General features: G+C 42.9%; 1 protein-coding gene across 6 annotated transcripts in view; it reads left to right on the top strand.

Moving 5' to 3' along the window:
* LOC140201648 (cell adhesion molecule CEACAM5-like) overlaps positions 1–27975 on the top strand; it is a 107419-nt gene that overhangs the window by 59998 nt on the left and 19446 nt on the right. For 4 of the 6 annotated variants that reach the window (XM_072266097.1, XM_072266095.1, XM_072266096.1 and 1 more), the window contains 3 exons: positions 15061–15113; positions 15402–15458; positions 18277–18320. In XM_072266097.1, coding sequence (XP_072122198.1) covers positions 15061–15113; positions 15402–15458; positions 18277–18320 — 154 coding nt within the window. The remainder of the gene's footprint in view (positions 1–15060; positions 15114–15401; positions 15459–18276; positions 18321–27975) is intronic. The other 2 variants (XM_072266093.1, XM_072266094.1) reach the window with 2 other exon arrangements.

Raw genomic sequence — 27975 nt, 5'->3', positions numbered from 1 at the left:
TGGATTTTATACGTTTCAATAAGATCCCCCCTCAATCTTCTAAATTCCAGAGAGTATAAGCCTAGTCGATCCAGTCTTTCATCATATGAAAGTCCTGCCATCCCAGGAATCAATCTGGTGAACCTTCTTTGTATCCCCTCTATGGCAAGGATGTCTTTCCTCAGATTAGGGGACCAAAACTGCACACAATGCTCCAGGTGTGGTCTCACCAAGGCCTTGTACAACTGCAGTAGTACCTCCCTGCTCCTGTACTCGAATTCTCTCGCTATAAATGCCAGCATACCATTCGCCTTTTTCACTGCCTGCTGTACCTGCATGCCACTTTCAATGACTGGTGTAAAATGACACCTAGGTCTCGTTGCACCTCCCCTTTTCCTAATCGGCCACCATTCAGATAATAACCTGTTTTCCTGTTTTTGCCACCAAAGTGGATAACCTCACATTTATCCACATTAAACTGCATCTGCCATGAATTTGCGCACTCACCTAACCTATCCAAGTCACCCTGCATCCTCTGAGCATCCTCCTCACAGCTAACACTGCCGCCCAGCTTTGTGTCATCCTCAATCTTGGAGATGCTGCATTTAATTCCCTCATCTAAGTCATTAATATATATTGTAAACAACTGGGGTCCCTGCACTGAGCCTTGCGATACCCCACTAGTCACTGCCTGCCATTCTGAAAAGGTCCCGTTTATTCCCACTCTTTGCTTCCTGTCTGCCAACCAATTCTCTACCCACATCAATACCTTACCCCCAATACCGTGTGCTTTAAGTTTGCACACTAATCTCCTGTGTGGGACCTTGTCAAAGGCCTTTTGAAAATCCAAATAGACCACATCCACTGGTTCTCCCTTATCCATTCTACTAGTTACATCCTCAAAAAATTCTATGAGATTCGACAGACATGATTTTCCTTTCACAAATCCATGCTGACTTTGTCCAATGATTTCACCGCTTTCCAAATGTGCTGTTATCACATCTTTGATAACAGATTCTAGCATTTTCCCCACCACCGATGTCAGGCTAACGGGTCTATAATTTCCTGGTTTCTCTCTCCCTCGTTTTTAAAAAAGCGGGGTTACATTAGCCACCCTCCAATTCTCAGGAACTAGTCCAGAATCTAAAGAGTTTTGAAAAATTATCACTAATGCATTCACTATTTCTTGGGCTACTTCCTTAAGCACGCTGGGATGCAGACCATCTGGGCCTGGGGATTTATCTGCCTTTAATCCCTTCAATTTACCTAACACCACTTCCCTACTAACATGTATTTCCCTCAGTTCCTCCATCTCACTAGACCCTCTGTCCCCTAATATTTCCGGAAGATTATTTATGTACTCCTTAGTGAAGACAGAACCAAAGTAGTTATTCAATTGGTCTGCCATGTCCTTGTTCCCCATAATCAATTCACCTGTTTCTGTCTGTAGGGGACCTGCATTTGTCTTAACCAATCTTTTTCTTTTCATATATCTATAAAAGCTTTTATAGTCAGTTTTTATGTTCCCTGCCAGTTTTCTCTCATAATCATTTTTCCCTTTCCTAATTAAGCCCTTTGTCCTCCTCTGCTGGACTCTGAATTTCTCCCAGTCCTCAGGTGAGCCACTTTTTCTGGCTGATTTGTATGCTTCTTCTTTGGAATTGATACTATCCCTAATTTCCCTTGTCAGCCACGGGTGCACTACCTTCCCTGATTTGTTCTTTTGCCAAACTGGGATGAACAATTGTTGTAGTTCATCCACGTGATCTTTAAATGCTTGCCATTGCATATCCACCGTCAACCCTTTAAGTATCATTTGCCAGTCTATCTTCGCTAATTCATGTCTCATACCTTCAAAGTTACCCTTCTTTAAGTTCAGAACCTTTGTTTCTGAATTAACTATGTCACTCTCCACCTTAATGAAGAATTCCACCATATTATGGTCACTCTTACCCAAGGGGCCTCTCACGACAAGATTGCTAATTAACCCTTCCTCATTGCTCAATACCCAGCAGGATACAGGAGCAGAATTAGGCCATTTGACCAATCAGGTCTGCTCCACTATTTCACTATGACTGATCCATTTTTCATCTCAGCCCCAATTCCTGCCTTCTCCCTGAATCCCTTCATGCCCTGACCAATGAAGAACCTATGAACCTCGGCCTTAAATATAGGTAAAGACTCGGCCTGCACAGCTGCCTGTGGCAACAAATTCCACAGGTTCACCACTCTCTGGCTAAAGAGATTCCTCTTCATCTCCGTTCTAAAAGAACGTTACCCTATTCTGAGGCCATGTCCTCTGGTCCTAGACTCTCCCACCATAGGGAACATTTTCTCCACATTCACTCAATCAAAACCTTTCTCTGTTCGATAGCTTTTAAATAGGTCACCCCTCGTCCTTCTGAATTCTAGTGAAAACAGGCTCAGAACCAGCAAATGCTCTACATGTGACAAGCCATCCATCCAGATGATCTTTCAAGTTGATACACTGAGAGACAGGCACAGGCAGCAGTTGATGTCAGAAGTGAACCCAGTCAAGAGTACCGAGGCTGCAGAGCTAGAAGTCTGGAAAACAGACAATCTGCAGCAGGGAATCAGATGGGTCAAGCCAAGCAGCATCTGTTGGGGGAAAGTTCCTCAACGTCCCCCACCTGCTCCATAAATGCAGCTCAATCTTCTGAGCTCCCCTGTCAGACTGTGTTGTTCTCTGATGATTTGACAATCAGACTGCCACATCCTGCAGGTGTTACTGGTGTGTTGGGGAAAGCATGAAATTAAAGGCCGCGTTAAATCCTGGGAGGCACTCTTCTGTATTTGTGAATATCAATGTGTGTGAGTATGAGTCACTTTCCTTATGTGTGGGAGAGAATGTTCGTGTGTGTGTGTGTGTGTGTGCGTTTGTGTCTGTGTTTAGGTGACAGAAAATGTATGAGAGTCTGCAGGTAAGTGTATGTGGAGGTGAGTGGGTATGTATCAGTCTCAGTAAGTATGCATGTGACTGAATGAGTGTCTGTACATAAGTGTTAGAATGCAAGTGTGTGTGAGTGAGCGTATAATTAAATGTGAGAGAGATTCTCAGTGCCTGCGTGTACCAGTGTGTGTGTGTGTGTGTGCTCTACCCAGACTACTCAGTTGTACTCCAGTGTAATGTTAGCTGAAGGGGAAATACCCCAGTGTGCAAATGGGAGAAGTAGCATTTCTGCGGCAGAGAGTGGGTTACAGGGAAGTAAATGAAAGGGTGTGGCTCTGGGAAATCCACTGGAGTAGATGAATTGAATGGCCACATTTATGTCTTTCTGAAACAAGCATTTGAAATTGGTTTATTATTCCTATAAGTATCCAGATATAGTAGTTGTGAACACTGTTCTTTTCTTGCTATCCAGATAGATTGTAATGATAGCTTTAAGAGACAGATCATAATGTTACCCTTACAGTGAAACTGTAGTGCAGGTAGAGAAATAAAGCATGGATGAAGCAAGACTGTACAAAAGTCTTAGGCACCTGAGATTTTTATATTAGCTACGTTTTAGATGTTTATTTTTCATCTTCAATATTCGTGTGTCATTAGAAAACATCAAATTTTGGATTTCCGAACATTCATTTTCCAATAACCAGGTGACAGAATGTTTTGCATTTCATTAAAGAAAGCAACATATTGAGTAATAGACCACTTTTCAAATAAACAATTGATTACATTGTAGGTATATACGTAGCTCAATGCATAATTAAGCAAAGATAACAAACGGGATGCTAATGTTAAGTGACTTAATGCTTTGAATAAGCTAAATTGATTAACTGAAACAGAAATGGGTGTAGAAGGAATCATATTCAAGCTAAAAGATGAGGGTGTGGCAGATGTGATAGCTTAACTTTCAAATCATCAATTCCTACATCATGGCAAAAGTGATCATAGCAACATGACACAAGGCGGTCATCCTGCATCTGCAAAGTATCTCCAAAGCAGAAATGTTGCAGCAGACAGGAGTTTCAGGAAACATGCACAAAATGCTGGAGGAACTCAGCGGCCAGCCAGCATCTATGGAAGAGCACAGTTGCTGTTTTGAGCTGAGACCCTTCAATGTGCTCTCCAGGCTCTTCTGAAAAAACACAAAGAAACGGAAAAGTCTGAGGATCAGTAATGCATGTGTGGCATGGAAACATCATGCAGCAGACGGAATATACACGAAACTGATGTCCCTTCTAAATTGGGAGGAGTCCAAAACTGCTATCACCCCTGAACTGACAAAAAACACTGGAACCCAAGTCCCTCTAGAGTCTGGAGAAGTCTTGTCTGAAGTGGGGTTCATGAAAGAATTGTTGCCAAAGAGCCAATCCTCCAAAGTGGAAACAAAGCCAAGAGACTCACCTATGCACAAAAACAGAAGTACTGGGGTGCTGAACAATGGCACCAAGTACTCTGGACCGAGGAGTCAAAATTTGATATTTTTGGCTCTAACAGGAGACAGTTTTTCCACAAATGAGCTGGAAAGAGAAACATGGATGAGTGTCTGCAGCCAAGAGTGAAGCACAGTAGCGGTTCCCTGCAGGTTTGGAGTTGGTGATATGGTCAGAATTAATAGAATGCTCAATGGTGAGAAAAGCAGATTCTCATCCATCTCACAATCCCATTCGGGAGGAAATGGTCCCCAGAAATACGGCCAAAGTCATATAGAACTACCTTCAGCAAAAAGAAGAAGAAGGAGCATTTCAACAGCTAGTATAGCCTCCACAGAGCCAGGATCTCAACATCATTCAGGCTGTCTCAGATTACCTGGAGGGACAGAAGCAAGTGAGTCAGCTAAAGTCTGGAGAACTGTGTCAACTTCTCCAAGATGCTTGGAACAGCATATCAACCAATTTACTTATAAAACTGCATCACAGAGAATTGATACAGTTTTAAAGGGAAAGGTGGTCACAGCAAATATTATGTTGATTTAGTTTTTTTTACTGTTTACTGCTCTTTGTATATTTTTGATATTTAGAATCTTTTCATGTCATTATTTTTGAAAGCATCTTCACTTTAAGCAATATTTTTACACGTGCCTAAGACTTTAGCACAGTACTGTAGATTGGGAGAGGTCATCTTTAGCTAATGAGGTATATTCAATTGTCTGATTTAATAGCTGGACAGAAGCTGTCCTTGTACTGGTTGTACATTCTTTCAGACTTTTGGACCTGCTTCCTGATGAGAAGGATGAGAAGACAGAATGTTCAGTGTGGGTGTGCTTTTTGATTACGTTGCTAGTTCACTGAGGTATCAAGAAATGTAGACATGACAACGGAGGAGAGGCTGGTTTCTGTGAGGTACTGAGCTGTGTACTTTCTTGCAGTCCTGGGCAGAGCAGTTAGCACAGCAATCTGTGATGCAAATCCCACGGTTGAGAGTTACAGATTGCTTGACAATTGCCTGCTGGTGTCGCCACAGTGGGAGTCCAGGTCAGGGAGTTCAGGGGTCATGGCTGCTGCTAACAATTGTTCAACATTGTCAAGTGATTTTTGCTGGCTGCAGGCACACTCATCTTGCCATGATCTGTGAATAGAGAATGTAAAGGAGGTCACTCATTGTTCATCCCTGATATCACTTTGACCGTCTCACAGAAGAGTCAGTAGCTTTGGGTCTGAAGTCATAACAACCCCATTATTTAAGAGAAGGGGAGCCATATCCCAAATGCTCCCCCTCATTCCTGCTCACAGCTTCCTTTTATTTTAATGAACTAACTGTAACAGTACAATTTTACCAGGGTGGATTAGAACCTTTAGCCTAATGGTTACCTGTCCATCAGCATTACTGACTATTCCTGGCATCGATATGAGGAAACAAAATGTCCTGCCCTTCAATTAAGTTGTTTTGAGATTGTGTTTCTTAAACAAGATAAGTTCTGTTTGAATCATCAAAGATCTCATTATTTTTGTTCCCATGCAATCGCTCAGATCTGGACAATATAGTCATAGTCAGAGAATGACACAGCCAGGAAACAGGCCTGATTATTGTGGCAAATGTCCCATTCTGAGCTGTTCCCATTTGCCTGTATTTTAAGCCTTTCCTATCCGTGTACCTGTCCAAGCTGCTTTTAAATGTTACAGATGCTCCTCCCTCTGGCAGCACATTCTACACATATACAACCTTCTGTGTGAAAAGCTTGTCCCTCAGGTTCCGTTTAAATCCTTCCCCTCACATCTTAACCCCATGTGCTCTAGTTGTAGATTCCCATAACCAGGGAGAAAGATTACCCATTTATGTTATCTATTCCCCTCGTGAATTTGTATACCTCCATATGGTCACCCCCTTGCTTCTTATGCTCAATGTAAAACATTCCCAGCTTATCCTGTCTCTCTGTAAGCCTCGCACTATCTTCCTGTTAGGTCCCTGGTGTTTAGGGCAGCAATGGAGGTCCTCCATCTCTGGTAGTGTTCAGGGCTTCCTTCATTGTGTCAGGAGCTTCCTCTCAATTTTTGCTTCTATCAATCATGCAAGTCCCAGGTGGAGACTCAGGAATGCCATCACACTCAGATGTAGAAGGATTCTTCATTGCAGTTTCCATAACAATTTTCCCCTGAGCTGAACCCCTATATCTGGACTGGACCACTCTTAGTCTGTCCTCTACCCTTTGACCTGCTTGGAGTGAATGATCCTACAAGAAGCCAAATTATAAAGTCCTGACTCCAGCTTTCCAGGTCATTGAGGCCCGCAAGCCTCCAAACCACAACCCGAGAGCCCATGTAAAATCTTTGAGAATCCCTTCTGCATGCTCTCCAACTTATAACACCCTCCCTGTTGCCAGAGTTTTGTACAGTTGAAGCATGATACCCTAACTCTTTTACTCAGTACCTTGAATGATGAAGGCAGTTGTGTTCTCACCTTGACCCTACCAGATGCCATGATTGATTGAACTTCCATAATTTATTCCACCTTTACTGAGATTCCACCACTGGACAACTCTTCCACTCTCATGCATTTTCAGCCTTTTGCAGGGGTCATTGCCTCAGCATCATTGGTCTGCACTTGCACCACAATTAATGCTGACTCCCATCCCACAATTCCTTGCCATAGAACCATGGGAGACACAATACCTATCTGTTCATCCCAGAAGTTGGACAAACTTTTATTTGCTGTGGATTGTCTGGTGGAGAGACCTTAAGAAATATACAGTGCAAGGTCACATGAGACATAGAGAGAATGGACAGCCTTTTGTTCTGAGGGTGGAAATGCTAACAGCCAGAGGGTATTGGTTAAAAGGTGAGAGGGCAAAGTTCACAAGTCAGCATGCTGTCAAGTAGATGGTGAAAGCAGATATGATAGTGGTATTGAAGGGGCATTTATACTGGCAAATGAACAGTTTGGGGATGGACCAATCTGGACTGTGCTCAGGCAGAAGGGATTTGTGTAGAATGGCCAGCCCTTAGAGGTGAAGCTGTGAATCACGTACTTCTTGTGCTCTTGTTGTGGTCTCTGCTACCTTAGAAAAAACATGTGCAGATTGTGGGTCTACGTTGAAGAGGCGCACCTGCAAAGTCGCACATGAACTATTAGTGCCTTCCCTCTTTCAGCCTCCACCAGACTCTCAGTTTCAATTCCTTGAGCACAGGCCCGTGCCACTCTCACATAGGCTCAGTGCCTCACCTGGAAGGTTGCAGTTCAGAAACAGTACAGTACGGACACAGTCCATCCCTTCAGTCCAACAAGTCTGCACCAACTGCTAAGAGAACATTTACAGTGGACCCGCTTTCTTCTTCCCACCAGGTGCCCCCGATCCTGATTCAACACTTGTGAAATGTGCAGTTGCTAATTAACCTGCTCCATGGCCATACCTGGGATGCCAGAGAAATCCTTGCAGACATCTTTATCTTTAGCCTTAAATACCCCATCCACATGCATGCACGTCACACACAGAGCACGGGAGTTTGATATTGAAGCCGCGTCTCCAGCACTGTGAAGCAATAGTCCTAGATGCTCCCTGGTATCTCTTGGATAATTCCTGGTGTAAGTTCATCTACCTGCATCCTTAACTCAAAGCTACAAACACAAAATGTGTGAGAGACTCAGCAAGTTGAGCTGGAAAGAGTAAACATTCGGTGTTTTGGATTCAGACCCTCCTTCAAGATGGAGGGGGAAGGGGGAACATATCTGAATTAAATGTAGGGGGACAGGAAGGAGGTTAGCTGGAAGGTGATAGGTGAAACCATGTGGGTGGGAAAGGTAAAGAGCTGGAGAAGAAAGAGTCTGATAGCAGAGGAGAGTGGACATTAGGAGAAAGGGAAGGAGGAGGGGAGTCGGAGAAGGTAATAGGCAGGTGAGAAGTAAAATGTCAAGAGTGGGGGATAGAATGTGGGGGGGGGGGTAATTTGCTTATTGGAAGGAGAAATCAATGTTCATGCCATCAGGTTGGAGGGTACCCAGAAAGAATATAAACTGTTGCTCCTCCACCCTGAGGGTGGACTCATTTTGGCACAGGAGGAAACCATGGACTGACATATTGGAATGGGAAACGGAATCAGAATTAAAATGTTTGGCCACCGGGAAATCCCACTTGTGGTGGATGGTGTAGAGGTACTCAATTAAGCAGTTCTTCTATTTATGATGGGTCTCACCAATGTAGAGGAGGCCGCATCGGGAGCACCAGACACAATAGACAACCCCAGAAGATTAGCAGGTGAAGTGATCCTTCACCTGGAAGTATGGTTTGGGACCCTGACTGAAGGTGAGGGATCCTCAATGTTGTTGTCTCTCTCCACTTGCAACATGCACACATACTTGTGTGCACTTTTGGGTGCCCGTTTCAGGAAGGATGTGGCAGCATCGCAAAGGCTGTAGAAAAGGTTTACTAGAACGCTGTCTGAAATAGGGGGTCTGTCTGTCCACGTACCATATCCGATGCGGACTTTGGTGATCATGGTTTTCCATTTGGATCTATCCTTCGTTTTTTGGATGACTTCCATTTCCTCGATGTGTAGCCACATGGCTATGCTTTTGATCTACATAAGCCAAAGTCTTCCTCTAAGTTTGCCCCCCTCAATCTTTCCAGAGAGTATGAGTTTTTCTAGTTCATCTTTCCTCATGATGTGTCCTAGGAACCTGAGTTGTATTTCTCTCATTGTTGGTATGAGTGATCGAACTGCTTGCGCTCTTCTGAGAACTTCTTCATTTGATGTGTGGGTGGTTTCAGGATATTTTTAACATTCTCCTGTAGAACCATAATTCAGCTGCTTCTAGTCTCTTTTCTGTTGCTGGAGAAATGGTCCAGCATTCATTTCCATAAGTTAGGATAGAATAAATGTAGCACTGTAGTATTCTGTTTTCAGTGTACGTGCTCATCTTTCTGTCTGATAATATGGTCTTCATTTTTTGGAAAGCTTCTTTTGCCATTGCTATTCTGTATTTGATATCTGTGTCACACCTGCTATTACTTGTTATTAGGCTGCCAAGAATTACGGGGTACAAGCTATAAAAAGAGACTGCAAACTTTGGTTTGCTTTCTCTGGGGTGTCATGAGCTGAGGGGAAATTTGAAGGAATTTATATAATTGAGAATGGCAGTGATAGGGGAGACAAAGTCTATTTTCCAAGTGCAGAGATATCTAATACATGTCTGGATAGATTACATGCATTTAAAGTGAGGGCTGAAGTTTGCAAAAGATGTATGGGCCAAGCTTTTCCACAGAGAGAGGTAGGTAATTGGAATATGTTGCCAGGTATGATGTTAGAGGCAGATACAATGGGATTTTGTTAAAGAGGTTTTAGATGAGTATGCAAGGAATTGAGGGACATGGATATTGTGCAGGCAGAAGGGACTTAGTTAAAATTGGCATCATTTTCGGCACAGACATGGTGGACTGAGGGCCTCTTCCTGTGCTATTTTACATTCTATTTCAGGTGTTCTGTATCTTGTACTTTCAGCAATTATTCCCCATCTGTTTCTCTCCGCCTTCACTGCCTAAAGAGAGATCCGATTTCATTAACAAGCACTCATTCCAATGAGTCATGCGGAACACATTTTGCTCTGTCCACCCTTCCCCCACTTCCTTGTTTATTCAGTTTTCCAGATCCCATAGACCATAACCTGATTTTCATTCTCATTGACTCCCTAGACATTTCAGTTGTTTTTTCTCTCCCCCTCTGGTTAATCCCCATTTTCCTGAACAAGTGGCATTTTTGGTGCTTAAATCTGATTCTCTGCAAAATAATTTGGGATCTATATTTTAGTAACACACTGAGACTAAGAGTTTCCTTACTTTCAAACAAGTTCATGGCGCAAGGATGTGAGTGGAACTGGATCTGTGCTAGGACCTTCAGAAAGCGATTATTGGTTTGACCTCAGCAGGATTCCTTATGCCCCCTCTCTACCTCCTTGAAGTACCCCTCCTTATGACAACTGCTAATGTTCCCACATAATTAGTTTGGTTTGCTTTCCCAGTGGAAATCAGGGCTCTGAGGAATGTGGTTGAGCAGTGAAACCTTAGATACAAGTGGTTAGTGACTGGAAAGTTGCAAAGAAGGTGCCTGGCACACTGATCTTTATTGTCAGGGCAGAGAGTACAAGAGTTGGGACATCATATAACACCATAGATACATTAGGGATTCTCCGTGGATTGTCACCTTGTTGTGGTCCTGTGATCCCAAGAGCAATGCTGTCTGGAGCTATGCTCCTGGTAGGGTCACCCATGGCGGTAAGGTCGAGGGTGAGGTCCCTGACAAAGAACAATCCAACCAAGACCTCAGCGGTGGAACAGGTGGACAAAGTTACTTCGAACTCAACGGCTGTGAAGGTGGATGAAGGCTGCAACAAATCCATCAGCTCCAACCGCCGTGGTTTCCATGCCATTGGAATCAGTTGGATGACTTGTGAAGTATCATGTGCTTTTTGGAGTGCAACATCAAGTATACTTTAAATAAATACACGCACAGGTGTCTTCACTCTGTGGGCCTCTTCTTCAGAACAAAGACCTTTATCCTGGAACTCGAGGAATAACCACGACGACGACGACTTTAGGGACATTTAAGTACTCTTAGATAGGTACGTGGATGATTTTAAAAAATGGTGGGCTATGAAGAGTGGAAGAGTTATTTTGACTATAGAACGGGTAATAAGGTTGCCAACATCATGAATCAAATGGCCTCTATTGTTGTATTGTCCTGTGTTCTATTATATTACATCTATATAAGTTGCCAGTTGGACCATACCTAATTAGTAAAATGTACTGTAGTGTTTTCCACGCTGTGTGAAAGACTTGGTTACGCTAGAGAGGGTACAGAAAGCAGTCAGAAAGATGCCTCAATCTGAGGGCAAGATAGAAGGGAAGATTAGACAGACTAGGTCTGCAATCTTTGAAATAAGGCTGAGAGATTAAATAGATCTATCTAAGATTAGGAGATGCATAGTTAAGGTAAATAGGCAGTCAGTTTTCCCATAGCTAGGGATTCAGGGAGTGTTTGGTTTAAAAGGGATATTTGGGAAATTTTAGCATAACAAATTTACAATTGATATGGGGAAAGAGCTACTGGAGAGCTCTTGGAGGCAAAAACAGTATCAACTTACAAGTGGCATCTGGACAGGCACTTGAATGAGACGGAGGGACATGGACTTAATGTAGTCAAGTGGGATTAATATAGAGAGATATGATGTTCGGCTTATACTCAGTGGGCCTGTTTGTGCATTGTATGTGGCTCAACGATAGGCAACTGGGAAGCAGATAATTAATCAGATTACCTGGTCATCATCTTCTATGACTTGTTGGAACTTGTGTAAAAGATTGGCTACAATAATTCCCAAGACATATCAGTAGATGTATTTCAAAGGAGTTTCCTTCTGGGTCTGTGTGTTCTGGCAGATGGTCAAGAAATGAAAGTCCATCTTTTCCAATTTAACAAAATATTATCCACTGTTTAATATAAGGATGCTGAAAGCACTCAGCCGATTAGGAAGTGAATGTGGAAGGAGAAACAGTTAATGGGACAGGTCAGGGACACTTCATCAGTGTTCTGAAGGTTTACCAGCTTCCTCTTCCACAGTACTAAGTGGTTGCAATATTCTCTTGAATTTATTTCAGAATTTCAGCATCTATAAAATTTTAGTTTGTACATGACTCATATTCTCTCTGACTGTGTCCCTAACTCACTGGCAGAATTTATGAACTTTATTTCCTGCCTGCTAAATGGGAGGCTGATTATCAATATTTACTCTGCTATGTTCATCCAAGTTAAGCAAATAGGGATTCACACATGTATTCCTCTTTGTTGTTATTTATCAACCAAGTTAGTTCTGCACTCTCATCTCAATGTCGAGCATATTTCTGATCCCCCAGTTTACAGTAGCTCAGATGGGTGGACACAGTCATTTCCCCAGAGTAAGGGAGTCCAAAATCAGGCTTCACATGAAAGGGAAGAGATTTAAGTGAAGACCAAGGAGCAAGTTTTTTTTTCACATGACTGGTGGATACATGGAACAAGATACCAAATGAGTTGGTAGAGATGGGTAGAATTAAAACATTAAGAAGACATTTGAACAGATACATTGGGCAGAAAATGTTTAGAGGGATGTGGGCCAAATCCCTGTCCTCCTGATAGGAGTAACTTAGATAGGCAAGTGTGTCAGTGTGCATGAGTTAGGACATCCATGCTATGGTTTCCACATCGTATGACCCTGTGACTCTTCTATACAGAATAATCTCCAATCTGCCAAATGATTATAATGAATTGGACAGCCAGCTAATCCACTCAACTTTGCTTACTTACTGTCCATTATGCTGCTGACATTTAGGGCAGCAAGGAAAGTCTTCTATCTCTGTCTGTCCTGACCATCTGCCTGATTGTGCCCCAGGTGTGTTTTAGGGTCCTCAGCCACACACAGATATAGAAGGATTCTTCATTACTGTTTCAGTAACAATTATTTTCTTGACTATTCAGGGTTGTTAGCTCTGACCTGAACCTCAGAACTTGGAGGACTGGAGGACCACTGTCAGTCTGGCCTTTGCTCTTTGACATGTTTGGCATGGGTGGCCCTACCAAAAGTCAAAGCACAAGACCCTGACTCCAGCCAACAGAGCTCTCCAGGTCTTTGAGGCACACAAAACTGAAAACATAATGACAAGATTGTGGTCCTCTTGGAGGAAAATTGGCTTAGTTGACTGCCACATGCTTTGATGGATATGAAGATTCCTCAGAAGTGTTAAGTTAAGAAATCTAATAAAATGAGAAACAATGGAGATTTCTCAAATATGACTACTTAATAAAATTTAAGAATCCATTAAAGTAATCCAATACATGCCAGTCCCTTGTTCAAATACTAAAGGATATAGGCTTATAGTGAAAGGGTAAAAATTTAAAGGATATGTGTGGGGCAAGTTTTTTTTTACACAGAGGATAGTGGGTGCTTGGAATGTGCCTCCTGGGGTGGTGATGGATGCAGATACAATAGAAGCATTGAAGAGGCATTTAGACAGCATGAACAGGCAGGAACAGAGAGATGTGGGTCACAGGCAGGTGGAGAGGATTAGTTTAGATTGATAGCACATAAGCCATGGGCCGAATGTCCTGTTCCGTGTGGACAGGGAGGGGCTGCCATGCAGCCTTACTCAGGTCATGCAACTGGAAGGGAGATTCTTTGTCAAGGCAACTTGGGGTTATAATGGGCATTGTGGGTCGAGCGGCAACTCAATGAACTCAGTTCTTCGAAATGACATCAGCTTCAGCATACCACTGGTGTGTTTGCATATTTTAGTATTTGTGTCACATTTCCATACTACAAATGAGCCAGTAACAACATAAAAATAGCGAAGTCTGACAAACCAGTGCAGGGTGTGCAACGTCATGTTCTCTCTGTGATGTTCTGATTTGGACTGATTCATCCATTGTGTATGTTGCGAGACATTTGTTATTCGTGTATTTCTAATGGACACATTTTCTTCTCTGTGCATTCGTATATGTGCGGGTATGTGAGTGATACCCGTTTACTAATCAGAAACCTCACCCTTCCATTCCATGTGATAAATAACTTCAAATAAAATGTAACTCAGTTATTCTGAATTATGTGCGGGAGATGCCCATAAAATGGGAGCAAGGTATTTTGCTGGGGTGATCCAGAGTAAACTGTGAATTCTGAAGTAGTGTCCTCCTGGGCCGCACCCAATACAGTCAATAAAATTCCACTGTGGAATACAGTAATGTCATTGTATGCTGAGTGCAGCAAGGCTGGGGAAATTCAGTGGTAAACGGGATTTTTAATGGATATCACAGCCATTATAATTTTGGTACTGATTGCAAAAATGAGAAGATCGGCCTCATTAGGCATTTGCCTTTATTTACAGAGCCCTGGAATGTTTCAGTTTGCTCAACAGTTTTCCAAAACCTGGAGCCACTGCAGAGACTGGAGGCAGTCTGTAAATGCAGTGTGCTGGATTTCCTGGTCATGTCTTCAGGGGCCAGGGAGATAAACATGCAAGGGGTGGATTGTTGTGTTCTGCAGTAAAAGCAAGGAGGAGAGTAGGGCATTACAGAGGGTCTGGGGAGTGGATGAGACCAGACGCGGGGAAATCTGGAGGGTTGTACTTATCAACAACCATAGATCAATTTCACTTCGAACAAGGGAGGTTGAAGGAATTGTGTATCCCTGCTTATGAAAGTACACATGCGCCAGGAAGGAAGAAGTTACTCCCTTTAGCAGTGGGGGATGTTGATTTAAAATAACTGGGTGGGGTCTTAAAGAGGACACAAGGAAAGCTGTTCATCCAGAGGATGGCAACAGTCAGCAACCCACTGCCTAAGTGGGTGGGGGTGGTCGAGAGACACTCGGGAGTAATGAGATGCCCTCTGAATCCAGGGCTACAAAGAGACATTGTGTCACGGGGAATAGACTCAGTTAGTTGTTCTTTCCATGACTGCCATGGTCAGGAAGGGCCGAATGCCCTCCAATTCCTAACCAATCTCTGCAATCAGCGGTGCCTGTATCCAGGGTAGGAGAGAGCACTGTGGGGACACTGGGCTTGCTTGGTTGTGAATATCTTTAGCAGACAAGAAGATTATTAAAAATATAAAACACCCGCTGATCTCAGAAACATGCAGCCGAACTGTTGTGTAATATTCATTTAGGTTAAATGCTGGAATCGACAAAAGTGATCCCAAAACGACTTCACCAGAAAACAGTGAGTAAATCTGACCAGTGTTTGCTATGCACTTCACATGCTCCAGCACCTCCTGTTCAACAGCATGACTTGAAATGTATTAACAATGAAATGAAATCATTGTAGCTTTTAGTTTCCATCCTTGTCCTATCGCCTGCCACAAATTAGCACGTGATATTGTAGTCACCCTCCGTAACGCTTCGCACATCAGCTAATCACTTATCTCATCTTAAAGCTTGTTGCTGCTTTGACTAAATTCCACGGACAATACATCTTTAGCTGAAAGCTCTGTTGTATCTCTTGAAACAGTCCAATCACCACAAACAGAGTATGCGGAAATTGAAAGGAAAATACCTAGCCAACCAAGTAAGTATCCCGCCTCGAAATGTGTTTGTTTCTCCTGAAGTACCTCTCCATTTGACCATGATGTCCAACCCAGCCAACCTGCTCTACCATTCCATCTCTTAAAGGGTTAATTGGCATAAAGACTCCAAGTTGGGGGCAAAGTAAACCGTTTAGTACAATTGTAATTGACAATGAAGTACCTAGTGCATCACTTTCATTAACCTGTATTTCTCTCAAGCAAATCACATTTGAATTCACTCTTGTCACTCAACATTTGTGGACTATTGTTTGATTTAGTTACATCTAATCCTATTTTTCTAGACAATGACCAGAAATGGCACAGACCGTGATGTGAATTACTAACTATTTTTACTTTTGTGATCTGACGCAAGTTAATTGTCCCCTTTCGAATTCCAATATTTCCCAATATGGGAACAGACATAGACATTAATACATTAGCATGAGTGTTTTCAGCCACTAAACAGGTAAACAGTATCCAATGTAAAAAAAATAAGACTGCCGGTGCATGGCCTGAGGATGTTATTCTACTGCCATGGTTTATCATATTTATTTGACTACAACCAAGTTGGCCAAACATGGAAATTCACACTTGTGTTCACACAGTTGCCTAACCTCATGGGTGTAGGAAGTGTTGCTTAACCTTCAGCTGATGCTACCATCAAGGGATCACTCTGCTTTCATTCTTCGAAAAATAATGTTTGGTTGTTTTTTTAAGGACTTTTGTCCAAGGTAACGCTCTCAGGGGCAATGTAGGACAACAAATTGCATCCACCCATAGAGTGCGCAGTACAAACTTTTGATTTCTTCTGAATAATTCCTGTCTGCCTTCTCAAAGAGTTCTTACTTGGTTAGCCCAAGTTGATGTAAAGGATTTGATATGGAAAGTTTAGAAACAACACGAGACTTCCCCCACAGAAACATATGATGTAAGCTTCCCTTCGGCCCACCATGCAGAGAATCAAGCACCCATTCACTTCAATCTCATTCCATTCTCTCCATTCCCACCAACTCACACACACATACTATAAAGATAAAGATTTAAAGATTAACTTTATTTGTCACATGTACAATACATGTAAACATTGTGAAATTTCATCAATAACCAACATGTTTTGAGGATGCACTGGAGGCAGCCTACAAGTGTTGTCTTGCTTCCAACACCAACATAGTATTCTCACAAATCTCTAACCTTTAGCCATACGTCTTTTGAAAGAAGTTGATGGAATGCATGGGAGGAAACCGGAACACCCAGAGAAAATCCACATAGTCATGGGGGGAATGTACAAATTTAGAGGTTGGGTTGGGATATTTAGCCATTCACCCACATTCTGGGCAGGAAATTGTGTTGTTGGTAACCTGCATAGCTCTGGAGTGTGGGAGAAACCCATGAGGCCAAAGGAGAACCTGTCAAATTCTCACACACACACACACACACACACACTCAGTGCCAGTGTTCAGCATCAAGCCTAGGACCCTGGAATTGTGAGGTAGCAGCTTTGCCCACTGTGCTACTGTGGCCTCTATTGGTGCTACCGAAGGAAGCTGGGGTGTGAAGTTTGTCTAAGCTGAAGCATTTTCCTAGTTGACACCGAGATCACATTGTAACAAAATATCAGAGAGTGGATGGGAGATTGATGAATGGGAGGATTTTCAATTGGCTCCACACTGTCTGGCTACATCTTTCTCTCCTATACCTCTGAGTGCCTTACTACCAACATAATTCCACTTTCATCGGAGGTAGAGCAAGCCCAACAAAACTCCAGTCTTAAGCCAACTGGTTGAAAAGTATGATATCACTTGTGTTCTTGGTAACATCATGACTATTCAGTGCAACATAACATGTTCCACACTTGGAGGGAAATAACGCAGCAGCAAACCATGCATCTGTCTAATTTCTCCTTGCAGAAAGAGGTACAAGTAAACCATTGAGAGCATGATGGTCTGACATTGTTTTTAGAACTTTTGCTGTAGATTTTTCTCCACAGAATCTGCTCCTCCAACTTAAAAACAACTTGTGGAAAGTTACTTCTAAATGCTATACAATGCTGTAAAGCTAACAAATCTTCAGCAAGATGGGTGGAATTAATTAAACACTAAGAAATTATCAAAGCAATGTTATAAGAAGGATGATGGTGTCGGAGGAGTGTTAAGTATTTTTTTCTTTTAACTGTCTATTCTGATCTAACTTATGGAAAACCCACTTTGATAATATTGCTCAAACTAACGAGCTAAAGGTTGGGTCAGGAAATGTGACTGTTTATTGCTTAAACATTTAATGAAGAAGTGGTTATCTTAAAGAGATAGAAACAACAAAAAACCCTGTCAAAAAGAGCAGGGATATTTCTTTAGCAGAATGCAGAGTATGCGTATGATTTCCCAAAAATCAATCTCAGTCACAAGAGCATTGTTGGCAGAGAGATTGATTAACATATTTATTATTCATTGCCCTCCATTGGTAGTGATATCCTCATCATGACCTCTTGTTATCACCTCCAACTCTCACCAGAGACACCAGATGACCCTAACTTGATTGTAAATCCATTATGTTCCAGATAAGGAACCAATGACAAACTGATACCTGTTGATCCTTGGAAGTACTTCTCAAAAATAATTATATCTAAAGAACATTGACCACACATACTTAAAGTACAATTGTTCTCCATTTGATCTGGATGACGTGATTCAGGAACCTAGTTGGGTGGAGGGAAGGGGGGGGGCAGGGTGGATGAAGCAGTATTGAACAGAAGACTCTTCTACCCCAAATATACTTGGCTGCTGTCTGAACTAACAATGTTCATATTTTTCTTTGTCTTTTCAGAACCGACGCCATCTAGCAATGGGACGAATGCAGCACCTGCACAGGTAAAAGAATAATATGTCAATTGTCATTGTGTGTGAGCACTGGAATACCTCAGCTGCAATAGGGAAAGTGGAGAGGAGACTGTACTCCAAGTGAAGGTGCTCCATGTTACTTGGCAGCAACTTTTATGGAACTCCAGGTTCATCTTCAGTCCTGGTCAGTGCACACCAATGCCAAACAAAGTGCTAGTTAAAAGAAGAAATGACTTATTCACTGCCTAAGTGTAGGATTCCTATAATCCTTCTTTATAGGAAGGATGTGGAAACTTTACAGGGGGTGCAGAGGAGATTTGCTAAGGTGCTGTCTGGATTAAAGAGCATGCCTTATGAGGATAGTTTGAACGAGCTAGGGCATTTCTTTATAGCAAAGGAGAATGAGAGGTGTCATGATACAGGTGATCAAGATCATAAGAGATATGGATAGAGTGAACAGCCAGAGATATTTCCCCAGGGCAGAAATGGCAAATAGAAGGGGGCATAATTTTAAAGTGTTTGGAGGAAAATATAGGGGAGATATCAGTGGTAGTTTATATTACGCAATGAGTTGAGGGTGTATAAAATGCACTGCCGGGGTGGTGGTAGAGGCAGACGCATTAAGGGTATTTAAGAGTCTTTTAGAAAGGCACATGGATTGAAAGAAAAATTGAGGACTATGCAGAAGGGAAGGCTCAGATTGACCTTTAGGAAGTTCATGGTTTGGCACAACATCATTGTCTGAGGTGTGTATACTTTACTATACTGTTCCATGTTCTAAATATTATATCAATGCACACAGCAAGAACAAGACAACATTCAGACACAGGTTGAGTATCGAACAGTAATGCTCACAACACACAGTCACAACATCTGGGGGAGCAGTGGTAAATGGGTCTCCAATGAGCAGGAACCCAACTGGATGAGCCACAGAAACATCACAGTGGGTCAGAATTTGTTTTTTAGAGATTGGCTTACCTCTTGAAAACCTATGGCTCTTCCCCTATCTACAAAGTACGGGAAAGGATTGTTAAGAGACACTCAACACTTTCCCAAATGGAGTTCATCCATATCATTAGCATCCACCGTACTCCCCATATTGACTTTCCCCCAACTACAAGACAGATCACAAGTGTGATATGACACTCCCCACCTCCTCAGGTGAGAGTGATTGCCAACAACTCCCAAGAAGCTCAACACCACCATTCAATAGGCACCCCATCCACCCCTTCCACCCTAAAAACATTCCTTCCATCCACCACCATTGCACAAGGCATAAAATTACTAAACATTACATAGTGTGAAACAACAAGAATAACAGGGTAGTATTCATTGGATCAAAGATCATTCAGAAATCTCATGACAAAGGCAAATAAGCTGTTCTTGAATCATTGAATGTAGATAAACAGTCTCTGGTACCTTCTCCTTGGTGGTAGCAATGAGAAGATGGCATGGTGAGGATCCTTAATGATCGATGCACTACCTTTAGAAGATGTTCTCAATGTTTGGGAAGGTTGTGGTCATGATGACATAATGTAGGACAATGGAATGTAATGCCTTTTAAATGTGTATCAATAGAAAAACAGAGAGATTGGTTTTGTTCAGACTACTGGGATGAGACAAGTTTAGTAACCCATTTACTGGGCCTCAGTTGTTCATTATTTACATTAATAAACTGCAACAGGATGAAATATGGAAAGAACATAAAGTTTGTCCTGTGACATTGGTGGTAGGTGGAAGGATTAGTTGCTATGTTGATATTTCACCTTGCAGTGAAATTTTTGAGTACAGAGTTTGTATTTTCCTGTCAGGATAAAAGACAAGGATAACAGGTTTAGGGAATCTTGTTTTTTTGAGAGATTTTGAGGCTGTCATTAATAACAAAAAGAAGGTGTACAGCAGGTACAGACAGCAATAAACTAATGAAGTGCTTGAGGTGTTCACCAAATGCAGGAGAATGAAAAGAATGCATGAGATTGCTCTCACCAACAAATGAAGAAAATTTCCAAGGGCTTCTACAGATATGTTAGTAGCAAAAAGATAGCAAGGAAAAAATGTGTCCTCAGGAATATCAGAGTGGTTTTCTCTGCATGGAGTAAAAAGAAATGAGGAGATCTTAAATAAATTTTGCATTTGTACTGTTTTTATGCAAGAGAAAGATACATAGCTTATAGCAATGAGAAAAAAAAAACAATATTAAGGTCATAGTCCCTATAATTGTGGATACATTGGTGATCATTTTCCAATGTTCCTTAGATTCAGGATCAGTTCCTGAGGGTTGGCGAATGGCTAATGTTATCCCACTTTTTAAGAAAGGAGGGAGGGAGAAAACAGAGAACTATCACCTTGTTAGCCTAACATCGGTAGTGGGGAAGATGCTAGAGTCCATTATTAAAGATGAAATAGCGGCATATCTTGATAGCAGTGATAGGATTGGGCCGAGCCAGCATGGATTTACCAAGGGCAAATCATGCTTGACTAATCTACTGGAGTTTTTTGAGGATGTAACCAGGAAGATAGACGCGGGAGATCCAATGGATTTGGTGTACCTTGACTTTCAGAAGGCATTTGATAAGGTACCACATAGGAGATTGGTGGGTAAAATCAGAGCTCATGGCATTGGGGGGAGGATATTGACATGGATAGAAAACTGGTTGGCAGATAGAAAGCAAAGGGTAGCAGTGAATGGGTGTTTCTCGAAATGGCAGGTGGTGACTAGTGGGGTGCCACAGGGCTCGCTATTGGGACCACAGCTGTTTACGATTTACGTCAATGATTTAGAGGAAGGCATTGTGCATAACATCAGCAAGTTTGCTGATGATACTAAGCTGGGTGGCAGTGTGACATGTGATGAGGATGTTAGGAGAATTCAAGGTGACTTGGATAGGCTGGGTGAGTGGGCAGACACTTGGCAGATGGCGTTTAATGTGAATAAGTGTGAGGTTATTCACTTTGGGAGCAAGAACAGGAAGGCAGATTATTATCTGAACAGTGTGGAGTTAGGTAAGGGAGAAATACAAAGAGATCTAGGAGTACTTGTTCATCGGTCTCTGAAGGTGAGTGAGCAAGTGCAGCAGGCAGTGAAGAAGGATAATGGATTGTTGACCTTTATTACAAAGAGAATTGAGTACAAGAGCAAGGAAATCCTTTTGCATTTGTACAGGGCCCTGGTGAGACCACACCTGGAGTATTGTGTGCAGTTTTGATCTCCAGGGTTAAGGAAGGACATGCTGGCTGTGGAGGAGGTGCAGCGTAGGTTCACTAGGTTAATTCCTGGGATGTCCGGACTGTCTTACGCAGAGAGGTTGGAGAGACTGGGCTTGTACATGCTGGAATTAAGGAGATTGAGGGGGGATCTGATTGAGACATATAAGATTATTAAGGGATTGGACAAGATAGAGGCAGGAAATATGTTCCAGATGCTGGAAGAGTCCTGTACCAGAGGGCATGGTTTAAGAATGAGGAGTAGGTCATTCAGGACAGAGTTGAGGAGGAACTTCTTCTCCCAGAGAGTTGTGGAGGTGTGGAACATGCTGCCTCAGGAGGAAGCGGAGGCCAATTCTCTGGATGCTTTCAAGGAGCTAGATAGGTATCTTATGGATAGGGTAATCAAGGGTTATGGGGACAAGGCAAGAACCGGGTATTGATAGTAGATGATCAGCCATGATCTCAGAATGGCGGTGCAGGCTCGAGGGGCCGAATGGTCTACTTCCGCACCTATTGTCCATTGTCTATTGTATAAAAGGTACAAAGGAGGAAGTGTTTACTTTCTTGAGGCAAATTACAGCAGAAAAATCCCCAATGCTTGACATGGTGACCTTATGAAAGGCACATTCAGAATTTGCAGTGAACCGAACAGCAGTATGTAAATGCAAACACGAGGAATTCGGCGGATGCTGGAAATTCAAGCTACACATATCAAAGTTGCTGGTGAATGCAGCAGGCCAGGCAGCACCTGTAGGAAGAGGTACAGTCGAAGTTTCAGGCTGAGACCCTTCGTCAGGATGAACTGAAGGAAGAGTTAGTAAGAGATTTGAAAGTGGGAGGGGGAGGGGGAGATCCAAAATGATAGGAGAAGACAGGAAGGGGAGGGATGGAGCCAAGAGCTGGACAGGTGATTGGCAAAAGGGATTTGAGAGGATCATGGGACAGGAGGCTCTCCACTCCCTCTGCAACAATCCCAACCTTACTATTAAACCCGCAGATAAGGGGGGTGCTGTTGTAGTCTGGCGCACTGACCTCTACTTTGCCGAGGCACAGCGACAACTCACGGATATCTCCTCTTATTTACCCCTAGATCATGATCCCACTAAGAAGCACCAGGCCATTATCTCCCACACCATCACCAACCTTATCCGCTCAGGGGATCTCCCATCCACTACTACCAACCTTATAGTTCCCACACCTCGCACTTCCCGTTTCTACCTCCTACCCAAGATCCACAAATCTGCCTGTCTTGACAGACCTATTGTCTCAGCTTGCTCCTGCCCCACCGAACTCGCTTCTGCATACCTCGACACGGTTTTATCCCCCTTGTTCAATCCCTTCCTACCTATATTCGTGACACTTCTCACGCTCTTAAACTTTTCGATGATTTTAAGTTCCCTGGCCCCCACCGCTTTATTTTCACCATGGATGTTCAGTCCCTATATGCTTCCATCCCCCATCAGGAAGGTCTCAAAGCTCTCCGCTTCTTTTAGGATTCCAGACCTAATCAGTTCCCCTGTACCACCACTCTGCTCCGTCTAGCGGAATTAGTCCTTACTCTTAATAATTTCTCCTTTGGCTCCTCCCACTTCCTCCAAACTAAAGGTGTAGCTATGGGCACCCGTATGGGTCCTAGCTATGCCCGCCTTTTTGTTGGCTTTGTGGAACAATCTGTGTTCCGTGCCTATTCTGGTATTTGTCCCCCACTTTTCCTTCGCTACATCGACGACTGCATTGACGCTGCTCCTGCACGCATGCAGAGCTCGTTGACTTTGTTAACTTTGCCTCCAACTTTCACCCTGCTCTCAAGTTTACCTGGTCCATTTCCGACACCTCCCTCCCCTTTCTAGATCTTTCTGTCTCTGTCTCTGGAGACAGCTTATCCACTGATGTCTACTATAAGCCTACTGACTCTCACAGCTATCTGGACTATTCCTCTTCTCACCCTGTCTCTTGCATGAACGCCATCCCCTTCTCGCAATTCCTCCGTCTCCGCCGCATCTGCTCTCAGGATGAGGCTTTTCATTCTAGGACGAGGGAGATGTCTTCCTTTTTTAAAGAAAGGGGCTTCCCTTCCTCCACTATCAACTCTGCTCTTAAACGCATCTCCCCCATTTCACGTACATCAGCTCTCGCTCCAGCCTCCCGCCACCCCACTAGGAATAGGGTTCCCCTGGTCCTCACCTACCACCCCACCAGCCTCCGGGTCCAACATATTATTCTCCGTAACTTCCGCCACCTCCAATGGGATCCCACCACTAAGCACATCTTTCCCTCCCCCCCCTCTCTGCATTCCGCAGGGATCGCTCCCTACGCAACTCCCTTGTCCATTCGTCCCTCCCATCCCTCCCCACTGATCTCCCTCCTGGCACTTATCCGTGTAAGCGGAACAAGTGCTACACATGCCCTTACACTTCCTCCCTTACCACCATTCAGGGCCCCAGACAGTCCTTCCAGGTGAGGCAACACTTCACCTGTGAGTCGGCTGGGCTGATATACTGTATACTGTGCTCCCGGTGTGGCCTTCCATATATTGGCGAGACCCGACGCAGACTGGGAGATCGTTTCGCTGAACACCTACGCTCTGTCTGCCAGAGAAAGCAGGATCTCCCAGTGGCCACACATTTTAATTCCACATCCCATTCTCATTCTGACATGTCTATCCACGGCCTCCTCTACTGTAAAGATGAAGCCACACTCAGGTTAGAGGAAAAACACTTTATATTCCGTCTGGGTACCCTCCAACCTGATGGCATGAACATTGACTTCTCTAGCTTCTGCTAATGCCCGACCTCCCTCTCGTACCCCATCCGTTATTTATATACACACATTCTTTCTCTCACTCTCCTTTTTCTCCCTCTGTCCCTCTGACTATACCCCTTGCCCATCCTCTGGGTTTTTCCCCCCTCTCCCTTTTCCTTCTCCCTGGGCCTCCTGTTCTATGATACTCTCACATCCCTTTTGCCAATCACCTGTCCAGCCCTTGGTTCCATCCTTCCCCCTCCTGTCTTCTCCTATCACTTTGGATCTCCCCCTCCCCCTCCCACTTTCAAATCTCTTACTATCTCTTCCTTCAGTTAGTCCTGACGAAGGGTCTCGGCCTGAAACGTCAACTGTACCTCTTCCTAGAGATGCTGCCTGGCCTGCTGCGTTCACCAGCAACTTTGATGTGTGTAGCAGTATGTAAATATTTTTATCCATGGCTGAGAAATTATACGCTGATGAGCCTGGGTAAGCTTTTGGAAAGTATTATAAGGGATGGATAAAAAAATGTATTTGGATTGACAGGGACTAATTATGGATAGTCAAAGGGAAGTCACTCCACCATTTTGTGCGTGTTGTTTTTTTACAGGTAGTCAATAAGGCTTTGTGCTTGGTAGGTCATGTCTAACTAATCTATAGACTATTTTGAGGAAGTTACCAGGAAAGTTGATAAAGGAAAGGCAGTAGGTTTTGTCCACATGGACTTCAGCAAGGCCTTTGACCAGATCCCATATGGAAGGTTGGTCAAGAAGGTTTAGTCACTTTGCATTCTGGTTAAGGTAGTAAATTGGACTCAACATTGACTTTGCAGGAAATGCCAGAGAATGGTACTAATTGGCTGCCTATCTGACTAATGCCTGTGACTAATGGTGTGCGTCAGGGATTGGTGCTGGGTCCGTAGTTGTTTGTCGTCTTTACCAATGAGCTGGATGATAATGAAGTAAACAGGATCAGCAAATTTGTGGATGGAACCAAGAGTGCGGATGTAGTGGACAGCGAGGAAGACTATCAAAGCTTGAGGCAGGATCTGGACCAGCTGGAAAAATGGGCTGAAAAATGATGGATGGAATTTAATGCAGAAAAATGTGGTGGTCTTGAACTCCCCGTATGACAAACCAGGGTAGGGCTTATACCACAAACAATAAGTCACAAAGGAGTGTGGTAGGACAGAGGGATCTGGGAATACAGATCTATAATTCCTTGAAACATGACACAGCTGCTTATGGTAATGACAAGTTTTAACGTTTCCCTTCATAAATCAAAGTATTAAGTACACGAGTTGGAATATTATGTTTGTTATGTTTTGTAACTTCAAAACATAACACTAATGGAAATCAGAAGGATGGGAGCCCAGAAGAATGTGTTTTAGTTCATTTTAGCTTCTAGTGAGGCACGGAAGAGTGACGGCATATGTAATTCATGTACATTTATATATATCCCATAACAAATCAGTTAAATGAACAAGAATGCTTAGTGAGGCAATATATTACACTATTGCTCAAATATTACTGAAATACTAAATACAGAGCACTGCTTGCTCAGCTATAAACTCCAATTCAATATAGAATACAACTCAACTATATACAGAACATACTATATAATTCAACTATTATACAGACATTCACAGCATAGTAAATTTAGAATTGTCCCATTCAGTCCTGAAGATTTAATCACTGTGAAGCCTTTTTACTCTTGTGGGATAACATCTTTCCTGACAAGGACAGGTCACTCTACTTGACAAGTGATACAAACACAGATTCTGGGACCTCCTTTGTGGTGGTTGGAAGGATTCTCTCTGGGACTGCAACAGTAAGTGACCATGATGCAAAGGCTATGGGGCATTTAATTCCTTGACTCATAACACCTGATATGACTGTAAAAATAAATTAATGCAAGTTGTCACAGGCAAGCTTCACTGGATGTTGTGGATCATAATATATGAGTACAGTGTCTGACAAAACCATTACCATTACCTTTTTGGAAGTTTCCTCACACTGCTTTGTTCATTGCCATTTCTTCCTGACCTACAGTATGGCTTCATGGGATTGAGTATAGTAGAGAGGTTTGGCAGGGACTTGGCCGAGTAATTGACAAATCCTGAAAAGGATTGCAGCTTTGACCTTGCGGCATCCATCACTGCTTGAGTTTTCTCAATACACTTGTGTAAGCTTGTGCATCAATGGTGTGACCACTCTAAGTGATGCTTGGTTTGAATCATTTATACTTGCTGCCTCATGCTCTGATCCCATAATCTTACAATCTTTTTAACATCATCTTGAGATTTTGGAGATATTCCTTCTCATTCTTGCTAGTAACAGTGATGTCATTCAGGTAACACTGAGTGCCTGGTCTGTCTTACAGCACCTAGTACATAGATTTTTGCCAAAGTGAAACTGCAGATGCTACTCTATAGTCATGAAGCCTTTTATGAGTGTTTATAGTGAGAAATACTTCAGGCTGTTCTTTCAACTCCATTTGTAGGTTGGCCTAAGCTACGTCCACTTTGCTGAAATATTTTTCTCTAGAAAAGCTTACAGTGATATCCTTTATCCTGGTCAGACGGTATTTATCTACTTTCAGTACTGAGTTGATGGTGATCTTAACAGATCCTGACAGACCCATTCTTATTGGCTACTGAGACCACTAGCATGGCCATGGGCTCCTCTCAAACTTGGAGTGAATTCCTATAGCCTCCATGTGATCTAGCTCACTGGCTTCTTTATCACAGATGCTGTAAGGAAACAGATGGGCTTTGTAAAACTTGGGCGTAGCATTTTCATTTAACTCCATTTTACCCTTGATATGTTTGAATTTTCCAGTGCCATCCTTGAACACCACTGCGCCATCATCCATTATCTTTCTTAATTCACATTTAGTGGCATGCAAATGGTGGATGAATCCCCAGTCAAATTGTACTTGTCTTCACTAATCAGGGCCCGACAATTCTGGGCCTCCTGTTATTAACACATACAAACCCAATGTGGTTTGTTCACTGTGGCATTTCTCTGTCACAAGTGTCATTCCCACAGTAGTGATCTTTTCTGCAGTATGAGATCTTAGTTAGATATCCGCACACTTCAGTTCAGTGTCTTTAAAATGCCGTTCAGACTCATTTTGTGGAATGACTGAAACAGCCAAACCAACGTCAAATTCCATTTTAATTAATTTGCCGGTCACTTCTGGTGGAAGCCATTTTGCTTGTCTCTGGTTATTTTTTACTTTGTAAATCTCGACAGGATCCAGTGTCATTCTCATTATTATCAGACTTTTCATCAACAGCATGAAGGTTTATTTGTTCATTAAGTCCCTTGTCGTATGATGTGGGCTATTGTGGTCTTTCAATAACCATGATTGTTCATGGCAAATTTTTTCTTCAGAAGTATTTTGCCATTGCCTTCTTCTGGGAAATGTCTTTACAAGATGGGAGACCCCAGCTGTTATCAGAGATGGTTTGCCTGCTGTCAGTGTCACATAACCAGAACTTGTGATATGCTCCTGTTACTCATACAACCATTTACCATCTGTTCCCATTGTTTCATGTGACCCTGATCAGGGAGGTAAGCACATGTTACACCCTGCCCAAGGGTGACCTGCAAGCTAGTGGAGGAAAGGAGTGCCTCCTTATGTAGAGCTGTATCTCCACCCCACCACTTATCATGAAGACTAATGCTCCCTTTGAAACTGCAACCTGACTTTTTATCATTTTCTCTTCCCT

The sequence above is a fragment of the Mobula birostris genome, chromosome 8, assembly GCF_030028105.1.
Source record: "Mobula birostris isolate sMobBir1 chromosome 8, sMobBir1.hap1, whole genome shotgun sequence".
NCBI lineage: Eukaryota > Metazoa > Chordata > Chondrichthyes > Myliobatiformes > Myliobatidae > Mobula > Mobula birostris.
This window is presented reverse-complemented; position numbering and strand designations above follow the sequence as displayed.